Source organism: Acipenser ruthenus, chromosome 16 (assembly GCF_902713425.1).
Source record: "Acipenser ruthenus chromosome 16, fAciRut3.2 maternal haplotype, whole genome shotgun sequence".
NCBI lineage: Eukaryota > Metazoa > Chordata > Actinopteri > Acipenseriformes > Acipenseridae > Acipenser > Acipenser ruthenus.
Genome location: NC_081204.1, coordinates 30951425 through 30969194, shown reverse-complemented (window position 1 = coordinate 30969194; position 17770 = coordinate 30951425). Strand labels below are relative to the sequence as shown.

Sequence of the window (17770 nt, the reverse complement as noted above, 5' to 3'; positions counted from 1 at the left end):
CTGCAGCCTGCCTGAACACCATACAACTGGAACAAAGTGAATATGGGGCCCAATGTGTATTAGTATGTGTCAAAATACTAATAAAGTGGAGAACGTAATAAAAAATTCTGTGGGTGATTTTTTTTTTTTTTTTTTTTTGAGAACTCTGTTATGACCTTCCCTGCTAACTTATCCAGTATATACCATGTGATATATTTAGTAGCCTTTGTCCGTTGAAGTAAGCACTTCTGTCCGGCGTCCACTGCGGGACAAGACAAATGGCAGTAAAACTGAGCACTGCTCTGATCAATAATCTCCTCTCCTGATGAAACGCTGGGTATAAATCAAGCAGCACTGGGGCTGCTGGGCTGTCGTGTTAGGCGCTCTGCAGGGCTGGGGCTTTCATCCCACTGTATGTTTATAGCTGTTCTCCTGCTCAGACACAGAGAGGTTACTCATCCAAGGTGCTTAGCACCAGCGCTAGAGAGACCTTACAATATAGCAGGCTTCTCACAAGGAGAACCAACCCAAGCGCTCTCACACAGCTGTCCCTTAACTCCATCTCACTCACTGGCTCACACGCTCGCTCACTTGATCACAGTGGGGATATCAGTCATGTCCCTCCTGTCTCAGCAGTATAAACCTTGACGAAATTCAGGTCAGCTGCCTCAGCTCTTGCGCTGATGGGATTGAGAGCAGTAAAACCGTTTTAGAAAGTTAGTAACGGAGTCCCACAGCTCTCCTGTTGAGGAGCTCAGCCACTGCTCCCCAGCAGAATATACTGAAGCCAAGTTTCTGCTACAGGAGCACTGGAAGAGATGCAAACTGAATGATTCATATTGACTTTACAACAACTGTTTTGCATGCAGACTGATATCTGTTGAAATATCCCAACAGCATTGTAAACCAGCCTTTTACCTGCAGGGTCACACACACACACACACACACACACAGCGGAGCACAGCTCTGAAATGAATGCGCTGCCGAACAAACAGAGCTTGGTTTAATAAGCCAGAGAAAAAACGGAAATCACTTCAGCAAGGGTTGTGGTTCTAAAAATAAAACACAAAAAACATTAGAATTCATTCCTGCTTACTGTAGCTTGCTGTTGTGAAAACCACTGAATCACACACAATCGATTTAACGCACACACCAACACCCACACGTTTTCTTAGAGTCTGATAGTGCTCTCAAGAAGGAAACCTTTTTATAAATGTAAAGTAAATGGAGTGACTACAGTGTTCGTGTTTCAATGCCTGTCCCTTGTTCAAATAAAAATCTGAATATTTGCTGATGCAGGGAGGGAATGCATGAATGGATGAAAGTCATTATTTTTTTGTTTCTGTTATCAGGATTCGTTGGCTTGTGTGAAATGTGAAATGCAAGATACACATATCCGCCCTCTCCTGCAAAAAACAACTACATTTTGACTTCTTAGCTTTCGCTTGCCAATAAAGTTACAGTGCAGTCCGCTCTGAAGATGAACTACAATACAAGGGGGAGAGGACTGCAGTGAATTGCACAGCATCCCCCCAGGACATGAATGACCAAGGGCATGTGGATCAAAACATCACAAACAGCTGTGGAGTGAGCAACAACATGTCCTGGAGATAGAGGCAGCTCTGAAAAGCATACGGGTTTCTCAGGGTGTTTACCAGCACTTAGATCAGCTAGTATTGGATTCTGGTCTTTGCATATTGTCACATGACAAGCAGTGTACAGCACGGTACATCACAAACTGCTTCCTAGTCAAAAAGTCTGGTTTCAAATTGCTGCGATACAAACTCAGACAGGTGTTTAGAATGTTGTCAGAAATGCAAACTACTGTAGAACAGGCCTGTGTTATTGCAGCACAGTAACTCATAATAACAGCCCACCTGACAAATAATTAGTTATCAGGAGATTTATTTTATTGACATTTTATCATCCTATCCGTTCCCTCAAGCAGCAGCAATATTCATTATATTATTTTCTAATTAAAAATAGGCAACAAAATCCATCCTTTTTTTTTACAGGTACAGAGAGAGCAGGAATTTCTGATACCCTGCATTGTATAACAGCAAACCTGGACTTCCGCAGGGACACAATGTGCATGTCCAGAATGGGAGAGGCACTGTAGCAGACAATTGTGTGTACCTGCAACCCTGTGGTTACTGGCTATTGCCTTAGTAACTCCTGCCTTCCCTCCTGCTCTGGCACTGCCTGGCTCACAGCCCTGGCAGCTCATCGGAATGATAATAATGCCCTGCATTGGCTCCCTAACATGAGCTATGATTTATAGAATCCATGATGCCACAGGCATTGCAGCATCTCAGAGTAGCTGACCGGGCAGAAAAAAAATTAAATTACAGCTGTATTACACTCTGAACTGTATATAGCAGTGCTGTTAAAACATGGGGAAAGCATACAAGCAGCTTCATAATTGGTTTTGTTCAGTTCTAGCGCCATAGATGCGATCATTAATAATCTAAAGGGAAGGCAGGCTGTCTAATGATGTAGACTATATTTCTAGTGCTTTCAGCAAGCTATTGAATAAGGGGCAACAACGTGAGTCTGTAAAAATGCAGAGGAATTAAGTCCAACATTCCAGACTAGAAATTCTAAATAGTAATCCGAGTGAAGAATTGAAGTCCAATGGGTACCCTGATACTGGATGCAGAAACACACACAATATTCCTATGTCTTTCTTACGTGTTTAAAACCATAATTTTTCCATTACACACTACCTGAACCAGATTTTCACTTGTCACTTTTTCCATTGTATTAAAAGACTTGTTTTAAAGGAACCAGTTTCTCCAACTTTTGTTCAAGAGCTTGCCGAGAGCATTTTTTAAAATCACATTTCAGTATCTGCCTGTGGCAGAATACCTACTATAAAAAAAATGTGATTTTTAACCATTACTGGTTAAAATAAATCACATGACAGTTCAAATATGGTTATCCAAATCCAAAATGGCTCTTAGTCTTGGTGATGGGGTCCTGAACTGGAAACACGCACATAGGCTCCTGGTTTCTTACTGGTCAGGACTCAGACAGTTAATGAAATAAAAGGATTAAAAGAACTTTTTTTTTTGTTCCAGTGGTACAATAGAAAATAAAACTGCAGGGAGGAGTTGAAAAACTATTCTGCCAGAACCGCTGTTTGAGTTCCTGAAGAGAAACAGGCACACTTCTCAGCTGCTGCTACAGTATGTAAGTGTAGAACAATATTAATAGGAGATCAAGTAACTTCAGTACGAGCTGCTGTGACAGGCGCCCTGTTAGCAGCGTGCTGAGGATTGTTTACAGATTACTGGCGTGCCCAAGTCTACCACCCATAGCACAGCAATACGCGATTACTATCAAGTCTATTCCTTGAGAGCATCAAACGACCCCACACAGGCACACGACGTGATCGTTCAGGGTAAATGCATATCCCATGTACTTAAAACTAAACCCTATACATTGTGCATGCATAGAGACATGAACTAACCCGTAACGCCACGGGAGCAGTGAAGGATCCTGTTCTGTACTCTCTGTGCGGTACTACGTGGCTACTGTAGCAGGAACGAACTAAATCAGTCTGTGTAATTGTGCAGTAAAATAAAAGCCAGCACTGGGTAGCACACCTATTACTGTGGTTTGCTAGGGAAATGAAAAATATTATCTGGAAACACTCATCAGAAAAAATGCTGCGCCTGTTTCTCTGCACTCCGAAGACAAGCAGAAGTACTGTAGCGGCAAGAAGACTGCGGTATAGCCTAGTAGTGCTGTGTTACGACTCGACTGACAAGCATCATGAACCTAGCATACTGACAGGGATGCACATTCTGTACACATAAAATAAAAAAAATAAAAAACTAGAGATATTATATATATATTTCACAGAAACGCAATACGCTCTCTGAAATAAAGACGCCTTCTATATCAGACTATTAAACTACATTGTTTCTGATCACCACGCATGTACTGATGTGGACATGTCTGTGGAGTGAATCGATACATACCCTGTTTAACATTTAAATAATAATAATAATAATAATAATAATAATAATAATAATAATAATTCGGTCGAGCACTGTACACTAAGTGAAACCAGATGGTTTCTGGCCCGATTTCTGACACGTGTTGCGATATATACCACAGTATTTTATTATTGATAATACACACTGTATCACAATTTTGATATAAATACAGCAAAGAGACGTACAGACAGTAGAACAATACATACCCAGCGGTTGAAGCACCGACGAAACATCTTGCAATTGTTCTTCAGGGATAGATTTTATGAATGCTTCTGATCTGCGGCACTGCCTTTGTCTCCTGTGGTATTCAGTGTTATTGATTGTAAATGTTTGTTCTCGTTATATTTTCTTCAGTTCGACAGCACAGTACTGTGGCGGTCGTGTTACAATACTTCAATGTGTCCTTCAATCCCCGACACAGTCATTCTTATTGTAGTACTGTTAATAATATATCATGCAGTGTGATATATTCTCTGCGCTGCGGACATACACAGCTTCCTCTGCCAGAGGATTCTTACTCTCTGATCCGCGGCATCTTAATGCTGAGGTCTTAGCATTTTGTCTGAACCGTCTCGTCACACAGGAGCCAGCAATGTTACACGTCTGACGCCACCATCCCAGCCAAAGGAATACAAAAGTACAGTAAATCAAAAACAAATCTGAAGTCCAGGTTTAATCCACCCCCGCCGCCGCCTCCTCCTTCCCTCTCAGCCTCACCGTCCGTCGTCGAACGCGCGCACACACACACTTCCACTTTCGCGAGCTCCTCCCCTCGGCGGGTGCGGTTACAACTCGCGGGGCTCACTGGGAAATGTAGTTCTTTTTTTAAAGACGATTCCGCAAAACAATTGCCATTCTGGCATGCCAGTGGGTTACGACTTGAGACTGTCCAAAGCATGGCTCATTGAGCACACGTTGTTTTGAAGTATCCAAAATAGAAAAGACTGCAAGGACAAGCTGTAGTCCTGCGTAGAAACTGGCACAGTCACAATGCAGCACATCGACGCTCTGTTTTAACCACCTATTGTGCAACGAGTTCCCACTATTTCAGTTTGTCTTTTTAAAACTAGATATACTTCCCAACGTTTCGGTGTGTTTACCACACCTTTGTCAAGGGAAATTGTGTTTTAAAACAAACAATGGAGGCACGTATAGGCTTTTGATGCCATGGTAACTGCAGCCATTTATTTCTTGTGATGATATCACTACATAGTTAATTATTTAAACTTTAAACCTTCAGGCATCGTGGTATTAAGTCTATTTATTCATGTATTTTCCTGTATTCTACTGCGATTTCACTTTCATCTTTACAAATATATTTGCATATTTCCTTTGCTGTCACGTGGTTTAATGTCCTGTAGCGTGTCTGTGATCCATTTGTAATGGCTCTTTTAAAGGTTGGACAGCTCGGCGGTACGAGTTATTAAAGTGTATTAGCTGAGAACAAGCAACCAAAACAATATATTCAATGAAAGAGAAGAATGTTTATCAAGTTCTTACATAATATAACTCGACTTTGATCCAGGCCCACCCACGTGAAAACACACTGAAGTACCGCAGATGCAGTCCAGTGTATCTAAACGGTTTAGGATCCTTTATTGTTCGCTTACACTGCCATCTTGTGTCATTACACGGTGCTTACACAAATTCCTATTCCTCTGATATTAATCAGAAATTCATCCAGCTTTCAATAAAACGCAAGGCATTATAAATACAATATTCTGAAACAAGCAATGCCAAAATGCAGGGAAGTCGAGGTCGCTTTATTAATTAAAAAATGCACCATTAAAGAAACTGGCGGGCAAATTAGTAATATAATAAACCGGTTTAATCTAACATGTTGTGAATGATATTAATATTTGTACAAAACCGAAATAAAACAGTTAAAATCAGGATTCGTTTCACAAATTGTGCTTTACAGCAAAGCATAGAAACAAACATGACCATGTGAATGTGTTGTGGTAAACTTTTAAAATGATAACTGTTTTTCATGCTATACCCCCCTCCCCCTCCCAGTATCAATGTAATGGGAGTGTTTACATCACGATTCCCAGTTCAAATCCCGGCTCAGACACTGCCTCACTGTGTGTGGCCCTGAGTAAGTCGCTTAACCTCCTTGTGCTCCGTCCTTCAGATAAGACGGAAAACCAAGCACCTACTGTATGTGACTCTGCAGCAGAAGTTGTTGATGCACAGTTGCTTTACATAAGTGTCTGCTAAATAACTAATTAATAATAATAATAATAATAATAATAATAATAATAATAATAATAATAATAATAATAATAATGTTTCCTTTTAGTCCTGTGCACTCATCACCTCAGACACATTATACCAACACGAAATCCCAGACATGACATATTTATTTCTGTATATTTTATTGCTGGCATGATAGCAAACAGATTCTTTCAATACGGCGTTGGAGTTTACTAATTCCAGAGGATAGAAGCTTCTGACAGAGGCAGTCATTCACATTGGTGGGCATCCTCCTCAGATGGGGGGAGGGGAGAGCAGGTTCGGTGACACAGTTCATCGATGAGACCCTTGAGAGTTGCTTGGTTTCAGTTCTCGGGAAGCATGTCTGAGTGAAGGTCGGTTTCAGTCGCCTCGCTCTCGGGAGGCATGTCTGAGTGAAGGTTGGTTTCAGTCGCCTCGCTCTCGGGAGGCATGTCTGACGGAAGGTCAGTTTCAGTCACCTCGCTCTCGGGAGGCATGTCTGAGGGAAGGTCGGTTTCAGTCGCCCCGCTCTCGGGAGGCATGTCTGAGGGAAGGTCGGTTTCAGTCACCCCGCTCTCGGGAGGCATGTCTGAGGGAAGGTCGGTTTCAGTCACCTCGCTCTCAGGAGGCATGTCTGAGGGAAGGTCGGTTTCAGTCACCCCGCTCTCAGGAGGCATGTTTGAGAGAAGGTCGGTTTCAGTCGCCTCGCTCTCAGGAGGCATGTCTGAGGGAAGGTCGGTTTCAGTCACCCCGCTCTCGGGAGGCATGTTTGAGAGAAGGTCGGTTTCAGTCACCTCGCTCTCAGGAGGCATGTCTGAGGGAAGGTCGGTTTCAGTCACCCCGCTCTCAGGAGGCATGTTTGAGAGAAGGTCGGTTTCAGTCACCTCGCTCTCAGGAGGCATGTCTGAGGGAAGGTCGGTTTCAGTCACCCCGCTCTCAGGAGGCATGTTTGAGAGAAGGTCGGTTTCAGTTGCCTCGCTCTCAGGAGGCATGTCTGAGGGAAGGTCGGTTTCAGTTTCCTCGCTCTCAGGAGGCACTTCTGAGGGAAGGTCGGTTTCAGTCACCTCGCTCTCGGGAGGCACATTTGAGGGAAGGTCAGTTTCAGCCACCCAGCTTTCGGGAGACACGTTTGAGGGAAGGTCAGTTTCAGCCGCCCAGCTCTCGGGAGACACGTTTGAGGGAAGATCGGTGTCAGTGAACCAGATCCTGGAAGTCGATTGCTGCTCGCCGTCAGAGGCCACTTGCCTGGAGGAAGCACGGGAGTTGGGCTCGCTGTAGATAGTGGAGGAGGCGGAGGGCCTGTCTGAGGGAAGCTGGCCCCCTGGAATGGGTCTGAGGTGAGCTAGACGTCTATCCTGTTTCTCAAGCTGTTCCAGTGCCGTGGAGGCTCCTCGCTGCTTCCCAATGCGGCCCATAACGTACTTTTTGTCCACCCTGTCGTCACCTTCATTTTTAATGACTAGGATTTCAGATAATCTATTGAAGGATACAATGAAGAAGAAAAGAAAGCAATAGTTGTTCAGTTTTATTTGCAACGGTTTCTATTGTAGTGTTTTAAAAGCTTCAAAATGTGCAAGGATTTTATGTTTTATTTGTTTATTAAGCACTTTTAGTAATGTCGAAAATAAAATTAAGAATATTCACTACCTAGAAACAAATACATATATCTTAGTCTTGTTTGGTATATATTTTGAGAAATCAATTATTTTAACAATCTGGGCTGACTCTGAAATCCAGAAACAGGTAACGGGTGCTGTGCAGAAAATCCGCGCTTTCGAGAAAATAGCCCAAGTCCCTGGCGAACAAGGATCCAGTCTAACACCACAACAGATCTTGTTTTGTAAAATGAACAGCCGGTGAGCAGCAGTTCATTAAAGACTGGAGTAAACGCGTTGAGAATATGACCCGCTGTGTTCTGTGCTGCTGCTGCCAGTGTGTTTTCCCTTACCGTGAGGATGAGTCCTTCTTGTCTGTCAGGGTGCAGATGGAGAAGCTGAGGAAACCCAGAACCAAGAGGAAAACGAGGAGCACCACTCCCAAGACAATGAAGACATTATCCACCAGCCACTCAAGAGCTGTCAACTTCACACCCCCCTCCTCCTCCTCCATGCGCACTGGGATACCTGGAGCCCACAGAGCATCACAATCAGACAACGGGATCTCAAGATATACCCCTGGGTAACACGTTACATGAAGGGCCTCTCATTACCGTGTATTTACATAGTACTTACTTAGTAGATACGTGTGTGCTTACACATAACTACAATGTTATTACGCAAAGTTACATTACATATATCATGCAAAAAGATTTACACATTAAGCACCTATGAGACACTTAATGTAAAGTGTTACCTAGCCTTGCATGGCTCTGTCAGTGAATGAGGTGACAGTTAGTTCTCCTACAGCACCTCAAAGCTTATTTCTCAGCAGTCCCCGCATGCTTTGGGCTCTGAGCTCTGGTGTTTGAGTGAAGGGAGGGTTTGTTACATACAGTATGCTGCTCCTACCTTCAATGTCCATTTCTTCCATATTTGGCTGAGCTCTAAGTACTACAAAAAGAAATAAAATGCTTGAAATAAATAGGTGGCTTTTACAGTTTTTATATAGAGGTGTAGTGTACTATACAGTGAATACTAATGTTTTCTTTTAATAGTTTTTTATAATGCCAGAATCTCATCACTCCTTGAAATGAATTACTTGAGTGTAACTGCGACACAACTCTTTCTGTACTGAATTAAAGTGAAACTGAAGGTCTTATATGCTGTACTTCAATAATTTAGCTGCTATCCTCCAGCATCATTGAAATAAAAATACAGGCACTCTCTTACACGGGTAGCCGGTGATGTTAGCTGATATCTGTGCTGGAATTCAAAACAAAAACAAGGGTTTACCACAAACATCTGCTCAATAAAATAACAATAAGATTTGTTTTACGCAAAAACTGAATGAACCTCTTTACACATTTTTTAAAGAGCACAGTATTTTAATACATACAGCTGCAACTGGAGGCTTTTTTGTACACATATTTCCTAATCTTTTAACATGACTAAATGTCACGTGTTCACTTTATCACTTACTTTTCTTCGTCATGAAGTGTTTCTAGTGATTGATGAGTATCCTGATTCACCTTGGAGCTGTCTGCTGTTTTTGAATGCTCTGTAGTGTATTATATCTATAGTCACGTCCGTATCTACAGTATCTCGCTATGTATCGATCTATATACAAATGGCAGTGTGTTAACATGAGCTTTTTTTCTTGTGTATTCTTCAAGAGAAGTTACTTTAAAGTCCAGGGATGGAAATAAGCCTCTTGTTACATAGCAGTGTGATCCATTCCTGGTTTTACTATGAGTTTAATAGAACACATCTGAGCTTGTTTACCTATACAAGGTGGCTAAGCAAGCTCATAGTAAAACCTGGAATGGGTGAAATGCAGCAGGAGTTTCATTTCCATCCCTGCTGAAAATAAAGCTGTTACCCCACTGAAATACTGCAGGGAAGATGCAGCACTTGACCATGTTATTCACTAAGCAATGCCTTATCTGATTTATTATAAATGCATTAGTTTACCTGTCACTGAGGGCTCTGTGCTCTCTGTCACTTGGGAAGTGGTACTCTCTTCAGTAGTTTCCACAGGCTCTGCGAGAATAAATACGGATTCACATCTCCTGTGTACAGCACATGCACATCTACATCAGCTGTAGAGAGATCGAACGTTGACTTTTTCACATAGGTGTCATTTTGGAATGTGTCCTACATTCACCGCACCCGAATCCAACGACAGAATTGAAACCTGCTTTCTTTGTCAAACGTTTTACTTCTAATAGAAACAGAATACACCATGAACACGGAGTGCTGTGGTTATTTCACTTGTGAGGATGGTCATCCTCATTGGAGGAATACCTACAGTGTCTGTGTGTGTGTGTGTGTGTGTGTCTGTCAAACATATATCTCAAATCTATCTATTCTTACCTTGGTTGGGCAGGAGAGGTGGTATATCAACTGCAGTGAATTAAAAAGAGAATGACAGATTCAGACCTTCACCTTGTACTGTCTGCTCCTCCACCCCCTCCTCAATCATGTTGTAACCAATATTACCACAATTATATGGGAATATACAGTCCAGATGCTGTGTTATTTACTAGGAATTGGCCCAAGTTCACAAAGCGTTCACTTGTAATCATGAAACACTTGAAGAAGCCATCAAATGTCCAGAACCGTTTCATGGCTTATAAACAGTACTTCATTCATACAGTTAGGACTTTAAAGTCAGTATTACCGAATATGTTCAAATATGCTCTGATATGCATCACTGTACCTTTCTGTGCGGTTTCTTCCTGCAGGGACATCTGGGTCTTTCTCATGCCAGCCTGTACATTGATACTCACCGGCTCTGCAAGGAATGACATGGATTCAGAGCTTCACTCTCTACAGCCTGCACAGCATCATGCTGCCTTCAGGGGGCTTTGTGAAGCACATGGGTCAGCACCTTTACATGCTACTTCATTCCTAATGGTAACCTTGAAAAAGGCTCAGATGAGGAGGCATTTTTTACACTAGTCTCTAGGCAATGAATATAGAAATGCTATATTCTAGCTTTACTGGTAATCTGTAGATTGACACACTCATATGGAACCTACAGACAGACAGACAGACAGACAGACAGACAGACAGACAGACAGACAGACAGATAGATAGATAGATAGATAGATAGATAGAGATAGATAGATAGATTATTGTTTCACGACCAGCCCTGAGACTAATGACCTAATGTTATTAGTGCTGAAAGAGTTAAGCATTATTTAAATCACAGGTTTCAGCATCTGAACCGGGTTTATGACAGACCCTTGGTGTTGAATAAAACAAATACCTTCTTCCGTTCTCGCTTCTTCAGTATCCTCATCATCTGTGGAAAGAGACGAGCATCAGAGAGACCAAGCACACTGCACTTCAACACAGCAGAGACCAAGCACAGTGCACTATAGAGAGCAAGCACAGTGCACTATAGAGAGCAAGCACAGTGCACTATAGAGACCAAGCACAGTGCACTTCAACACAGCAGAGAGCAAGCACAGTGCACTATAGAGAGCAAGCACAGTGCACTATAGAGACCAAGCACAGTGCACTTCAACACAGCAGAGACCAAGCACAGTGCACTATAGAGAGCAAGCACAGTGCACTATAGAGACCAAGCACAGTGCACTTCAACACAGCAGAGACCAAGCACAGTGCACTATAGAGAGCAAGCACAGTGCACTATAGAGACCAAGCACAGTGCACTATAGAGAGCAAGCACAGTGCACTATAGAGACCAAGCACAGTGCACTTCAACACAGCAGAGACCAAGCACAGTGCACTATAGAGAGCAAGCACAGTGCACTATAGAGACCAAGCACAGTGCACTTCAACACAGCAGGCTTCATTTAGGGCTTGGCAAGGAGCCGGCAAAACAGGCAAAGCTAAGTAATGTAGATTAGAATAGCTGGTAACAATGCAATCTTTTGTCTTTTAGAAATTCTTATTTTGCTTGGTTATAGGTGAACTATTGATAAAGCCCAGGTTACTGTCCCTGTTCATGCTCAGTCCCTGTGAAGCCATGTTAAAAGCTTTGCCTGTATTACCATGCTGTTCAAACTAGCCTCCACACTATGGCTCCCCCTTACCTTTTATAATGTCGTCGATTGCCTCTGTCTCTGAATTCTCTAGACTAATAAGCTCTGGTGAGAGATGGGTGGTTTCTGAAGACTCAGACTCCTCAGAACCTGAGGAAACATCTAAACAAAGATAAGACAAGAAAACAGTGAGTAACATGACAAAGAAAAGAGGCTTTGCCACATGAGCATCACAGTGTGTCCAGCTCTTGCTCTCTCAATGCTGCTGATCTGGCTGGTACTAGCAATGACTTGCCCACCTGGTGCAGGAGCTTCAGTAGATGCTGCTTCGATACTTGACACTTGGTCATCTGATTTAGCAGATTCAGAGGATGTGTTGTCTTTTGATTTAATAGTTCTAATGGATGTGTCTTTGCCACTTGATATTGTAGATTCAGACGATTCTGCTTGGTCACTTGGTTTAGTAGATTCAGACGATTCTGCTTGGTCACTTGGTTTAGTAGATTCAGACAATTCTGCTTGGTCACTTGGTTTAGTAGATTCAGACAATTCTGCTTGGTCACTTGGTTTAGTAGATTCAGACAATTCTCCTTGGTCACTTGGTTTAGTAGATTCAGATGATTCTGCTTGGTCACTTGGTTTAGCAGATTCAGATGATTCTCCTTGGTCACTTGGTTTAGCAGATTCAGATGATTCTGCTTGGTCACTTGGTTTAGTAGATTCAGATGATTCTGCTTGGTCACTTGGTTTAGTAGATTCAGATGATTCTGCTTGGTCACTTGGTTTAGTAGATTCAGATGATTCTGCTTGGTCACTTGGTTTAGTAGATTCAGATGATTCTGCTTGGTCACTTGGTTTAGTAGATTCAGACGATTCTGCTTGGTCACTTGGTTTAGTAGATTCAGATGATTCTGCTTGGTCACTTGGTTTAGTAGATTCAGATGATTCTGCTTGGTCACTTGATTCAGTGTGTATGCTGTCCGATTCTTTGTCTCTGGTTGATGTGCTGTCCGTTTCTTTGTCTCTGGTTGATGTGCTGTCCGTTTCTTTGTCTCTGGTTGATGTGCTGTCCGTTTCTTTGTCTCTGGTTGATGTGCTGTCCGTTTCTTTGTCTCTGGTTGATGTGCTGTCCGTTTCTTTGTCTCTGGTTGATGTGCTGTCCGTTTCTTTGTCTCTGGTTGATGTGCTGTCCGTTTCTTTGTCTCTGGTTGATGTGCTGTCCGTTTCTTTGTCTCTGGTTGATGTGCTGTCCGTTTCTTTGTCTCTGGTTGATGTGCTGTCCGTTTCTTTGTCTCTGGTTGATGTGCTGTCCGTTTCTTTGTCTCTGGTTGATGTGCTGTCCGATTCTTTGTCTCTGGTTGATGTGCTGTCCGTTTCTTTGTCTCTGGTTGATGTGCTGTCCGTTTCTTTGTCTCTGGTTGATGTGCTGTCCGTTTCTTTGTCTCTGGTTGATGTGCTGTCCGTTTCTTTGTCTCTGGTTGATGTGCTGTCCGTTTCTTTGTCTCTGGTTGATGTGCTGTCCGTTTCTTTGTCTCTGGTTGATGTGCTGTCCGTTTCTTTGTCTCTGGTTGATGTGCTGTCCGTTTCTTTGTCTCTGGTTGATGTGCTGTCCGTTTCTTTGTCTCTGGTTGATGTGCTGTCCGTTTCTTTGTCTCTGGTTGATGTGCTGTCCGTTTCTTTGTCTCTGGTTGATGTGCTGTCCGTTTCTTTGTCTCTGGTTGATGTGCTGTCCGTTTCTTTGTCTCTGGTTGATGTGCTGTCCGTTTCTTTGTCTCTGGTTGATGTGCTGTCCGTTTCTTTGTCTCTGGTTGATGTGCTGTCCGTTTCTTTGTCTCTGGTTGATGTGCTGTCCGTTTCTTTGTCTCTGGTTGATGTGCTGTCCGATTCTTTGTCTCTGGTTGATGTGGTGGCATTTCCTTGGCTGCCTAACGTTACAGGTGGCTGAGACAAAGCTTTAAGAGAAATCAAACAGTCAGACACAGGAAGAGGAAACACACACTCACTGGGTTTACCAGCCCATGTGGCTACACTTCATTTTCAAAATTGTTTTCTAAAAGGGAAGGAAGAAAAATGGTAAACTTGGGTTGGATTAAACAATAGTATTAACACTAATATGTGCACGATCTGTAATGAAATATAAAATGAGCTCAAAAGAATCTGGCCAGTTTTTATCTAATTTTATCAAAAAACAAGGTGTGGTGTTTATTCACTCTGTGCCCGCGGGGGCCAGTGCAGGTACATCTCAATAGTGCAGCACTAATAGAAAGAGAGACCCAAGTAGACCATACTCAGTAAATAACAATACAACAATAAAATAATTCCAAACAAGCCCCACGTCAAATTACCAAACTGCCAGGACTGGTTCTGTATTCAGTAAAGCTGTATTTTAGATATGCTATTACCAATAATGTACTTTACTTGTGTGTGTTGGCTCTGTCTTATTACCAGCATCACGTTCTCCTTTAAAACAATATATGGATCCTAAAAGAGAAATGCAATGATCAGTCCACTTAACTTGGTGTTAAGACTGCTACAGCCATTTGAAATTTCAGTTTGTATCAGATAGCTTGTATCAGATACAGTGAACTGCTGTGCAAGAAAGAAGCTTGGGTGAAATCATTGAGTCATTGATAAAGCCAGAGGTAAAAACAATGTGGCACTGAAACTTTTTATTTTAACAGTTATGTTGGAACTTTATAGATCTTTATCATCCGGAAACCAAAAAGTCACATGATGGCAGCCACAGGTTAAGGGAAAAAAGGTATTGTTGGAGTGTTATTAATGACTCATTATTTTACTTTAAAACATATATTCATATTGAAAAACATACTTTCTTGTGAAACAAACACTGTTGATGGACAAAGACACTAGGCCATCAGCACCCATACCTGAACTCCATGCCTCAAGCTCCTCCAGTATAGAGGCTAAAACACGTTCGAAATTTCTCTTATCCACTTCCTTCTCCTTGAGTTTTCCGGCTGTAATTTCTGGAAAAAAAGTTTAAAAACAAAATCTGAGGAACCACACATTGTCGTTTCATGCGGACCTAAATGCCCAGAAACATCTTTCAGTCGCATCTTCACCTAGTCCTGTCCAACCCTACATGACAATTTTACCCCAAACCTTTAACTATAGCTTAAGCTGTACAACAGTGCAATTCAAAGTGTGTTCTCGGAGCATTTAGAACCAGACCAATCTACAGCTTGCCACACACATTGAATATCTGAACACAGAAACAACAGTGCAAAGGTATGTGTGCATTGGTGTGCATTGGTGTGCAGGGAAATGCTTACTACAATGATTGTGTAGCTCTCTCAGTATCATCTCCAATATAAGGAACTTGCTGTCTGTGTTTTTGGGCACCGGTGGTATCTGGGGAGGTTCTCCTGCAATACAACAGAAAACAAGAGCACAGCAACATCATTGAGCTGACAAGTCGAGAGTGCTTTGTCTTTCTGTGATGTTTCTAACCCTTTAACCCACCCTAGCAGCACACAGGAATGAGGGTTCTGAGATTGCACCCCTCAGTCGCTCACTGTTGGAGTCAATGATCTCTGAGAGAGTGCCTGTTGCTTTCCCCCATCATTACAAAGGCGTATCCACATTTCCAGATGGATCGAAGCTAACATTGAGGTTGGAGTCTATCACTGTTTTAAGATGGGACATTCTGTTATTATGAGGTCACAATGCAGATTCAAGTGCTCCACCACTGGAAAGTCTGGTCCATGTTCTTACAATTGAAGTTCCCAGCAGTGGAAGTTCCAAGGCTTGACTGACTGATGAAAATCAAGTGACCCACAAACATCCAAAAAAATGAAGTGCTCATAAAGAAGCACAATAGCAACAGCTGGATGCAATTCATGAGTGCGCAGGCAGGCTGCCAGGGAGTCTGCAACATGCTCACCTATAATCCCCTCTAGATGAGCTACAATGTCTTTTAGCAGCTCTTCGTACTGGCCAGCACCTGTACAAAAACAAAAAAGCAGATCACATTTTTATATTTCTTTTTTCCTTCTTTAAATTTCTGAAGCTTTTGAAAATATGAGGACTTTGGCAGCAGACTCTAGCCAATCTCTCCAGAGCAGGGATGATAAGAGCAGAGGCACTGAGACCTTCCCAGCCTCTCAGGAGTGCCTCCAGCCCACCATGAACGGGACCACCTTCTCCTTTCGTCAATTGCACTTAAGAGAGACCAATCCTATGCTCTAGACAACCTAGCTTATTCCCTAATGTCTGCAGCACTCACCCTGGCTTGGGTCCTGAAAGACTGCATCGAAACGTCCCTGCTCATCGACTCTCCCTTGTAGGGGTGGGGTGGTTTGGGGGGCTGCAGTTGCGAGGTCTCCAGGAGACGTTGCTACATCATCCATTGCAATGTCTTTAGTGGGCGTTATTGTAGAGTTTGGTAATATGTAGAGTACAGTATAGAAAAATGTATAGAAGTAACAATGTTTCAGAATATGAAATCAGCATGGCCCCAGCATGAAATGAAACCTAAGTCTTGTGCTTTGCACACGTTTTAATAATAATAATAATAATAATAATAATAATAATAATAATAATAATAATAATAATAATAATAAACTGTTTTACCCGTTTGGAGTTTCCTTTTGTTTATAAAGATCTTGTCATTTCTCTTCAGTGCTGCAGGTTTCCCAACGCTAGTTTTCGTACTTGAATCTGCAATGGTGGTGCAATCTGCAAATCCTAAAAATCAACACGAAAGTTCAGCATCTGCTAATATGCAGTATAACATGAACTCCATTGAAAAGAAGAAAAGGATATCTAGAAACGAATGAGATCTGACCTGAAGAACCGCCTCTGCTGGTAATGCCAATGCAAATGACGAGGAAAAACAATAAATAAGTCGGCGAAAAAGCCATGTTAACGCCGCTAATAAACTCAACCCCCAGCTCCTACATTCTTATCTCACAACAAACTCAACTCTGCTTTTTCACGCAGTAACCTCGCTGCTATTATGATGTCATGGCTCATCATAAAGTCTATGATGTCGTGATCCAGGGTGAGCAGTAAATATTCACAGAACGGACGCCAATGTTAAAAGTTCTGTAATATATAGAGAAGCCTACTGTATTATTATTATTATTATTATTATTATTATTATTATTATTATTATTATTATTATTATTATTATTATCCCTAAAACAGGCGCAGTATGTTGGCTATTATTGTTTATGGTTCATTTTGGATTCTCTGGGAGCCTAATTTTGTTTAGATTATAAAGACAACTCTTATAAAACAGACGACGGCGAGTTTTATAAAGTTGGTTCAATAGAATCATTCTAAACAAAACACCTGTGTGATCATTAGACGCTCCGCATGCGACCCCACAGCTCGAGGCGTTTGGAGCCTTTTCAGCGCACTGCTGCCATCTACCGGCGCGTTATAACATAAACCTAAACATGATGATTGAGGTTAATCCAGAACAAGACGCCGTCATAGAGATGTAAATAGTATCTGTGGCAGCACCAGAACGTTTTAAACTATTATTTTAATGATGTCAGTCGTGGAAATTATCATCATTACAGACTGTAGTTAATTAGGTCTAATTTGATAGTTTAGCTAATCCTTATGTGAAGTCACGTCATCTGATGCAACGACATTTCAGATGACTGCAGTACATCAATATCAGGGTTCACTACATAAATCGATGGATGTATCTATGTATAATGTTTTCACTAAATAGTTTTACAGGTTACAGAATATTAAATCATATTACCTTACACGAATCTCACCATGGATGCGTTGATGCTGACAATGAGAAGAAGAAGAAGAAGAAGAAGAAGAAGAAGAAGAAGAAGAAGAAGAATTTTAAGTTTTATTTGTGTTCTTGCAAGAATGTTACATTTGAAACAAAAACTACTCTTCTGGAAGAATGCTGTGCTTCAGAATATGTCCAGAAGGTGGCGCCTCCGTAACAAGTATGAGGCATTCGTGT

General features: G+C 41.9%; 2 protein-coding genes across 6 annotated transcripts in view; both read right to left on the bottom strand.

The window, feature by feature from the left end:
* The window catches only part of LOC117412273 (phospholipid-transporting ATPase 11C-like), a 34414-nt gene extending 29661 nt beyond the window's left edge, over positions 1-4753 (bottom strand). For 2 of the 5 annotated variants that reach the window (XM_058989408.1, XM_058989409.1), the window contains exon 1: positions 4190-4752. In XM_058989408.1, coding sequence (XP_058845391.1) covers positions 4190-4216 — 27 coding nt within the window. In that variant the 5' untranslated portion in view covers positions 4217-4752. Of the gene's footprint in view, positions 1-4189 lie in introns of all 5 variants that reach the window. The other 3 variants (XM_058989407.1, XM_058989410.1, XR_009307501.1) reach the window with 2 other exon arrangements.
* A 1030-nt stretch (positions 4754-5783) lies between these two features.
* On the bottom strand, positions 5784-16930 carry LOC131697878 (uncharacterized). The gene is made up of 16 exons (XM_058989621.1): positions 16619-16930; positions 16405-16518; positions 16058-16189; positions 15716-15775; positions 15105-15197; positions 14700-14798; positions 12111-13763; positions 11863-11973; positions 11070-11105; positions 10518-10592; positions 10172-10201; positions 9770-9838; positions 9029-9061; positions 8708-8749; positions 8149-8323; positions 5784-7676 (listed from the first exon to the last, which is right to left on the bottom strand). Exons 1-16 carry the CDS (start codon positions 16692-16694, stop codon positions 6545-6547), a joined length of 3930 nt encoding a protein of 1309 aa, XP_058845604.1. The 5' UTR covers positions 16695-16930; the 3' UTR covers positions 5784-6544.
* Between the last annotated feature and the right edge of the window lie 840 nt (positions 16931-17770).

Bases quoted from the DNA above. Each gene is read 5' to 3' on its own strand.
- LOC131697878 (XM_058989621.1), bottom strand. From the start codon at position 16,694: ATGGCTTTTTCGCCGACTTATTTATTGTTTTTCCTCGTCATTTGCATT. The intron at 15,776-16,057 runs GTGAGTGCTGCA...GTTTTTGTACAG, and splicing joins CTTTCAGGACCCAAGCCAGG to GTGCTGGCCAGTACGAAGAG. The intron at 9,839-10,171 runs GTAAGAATAGAT...TTATTCTCGCAG, and splicing joins ACCTCTCCTGCCCAACCAAG to AGCCTGTGGAAACTACTGAA.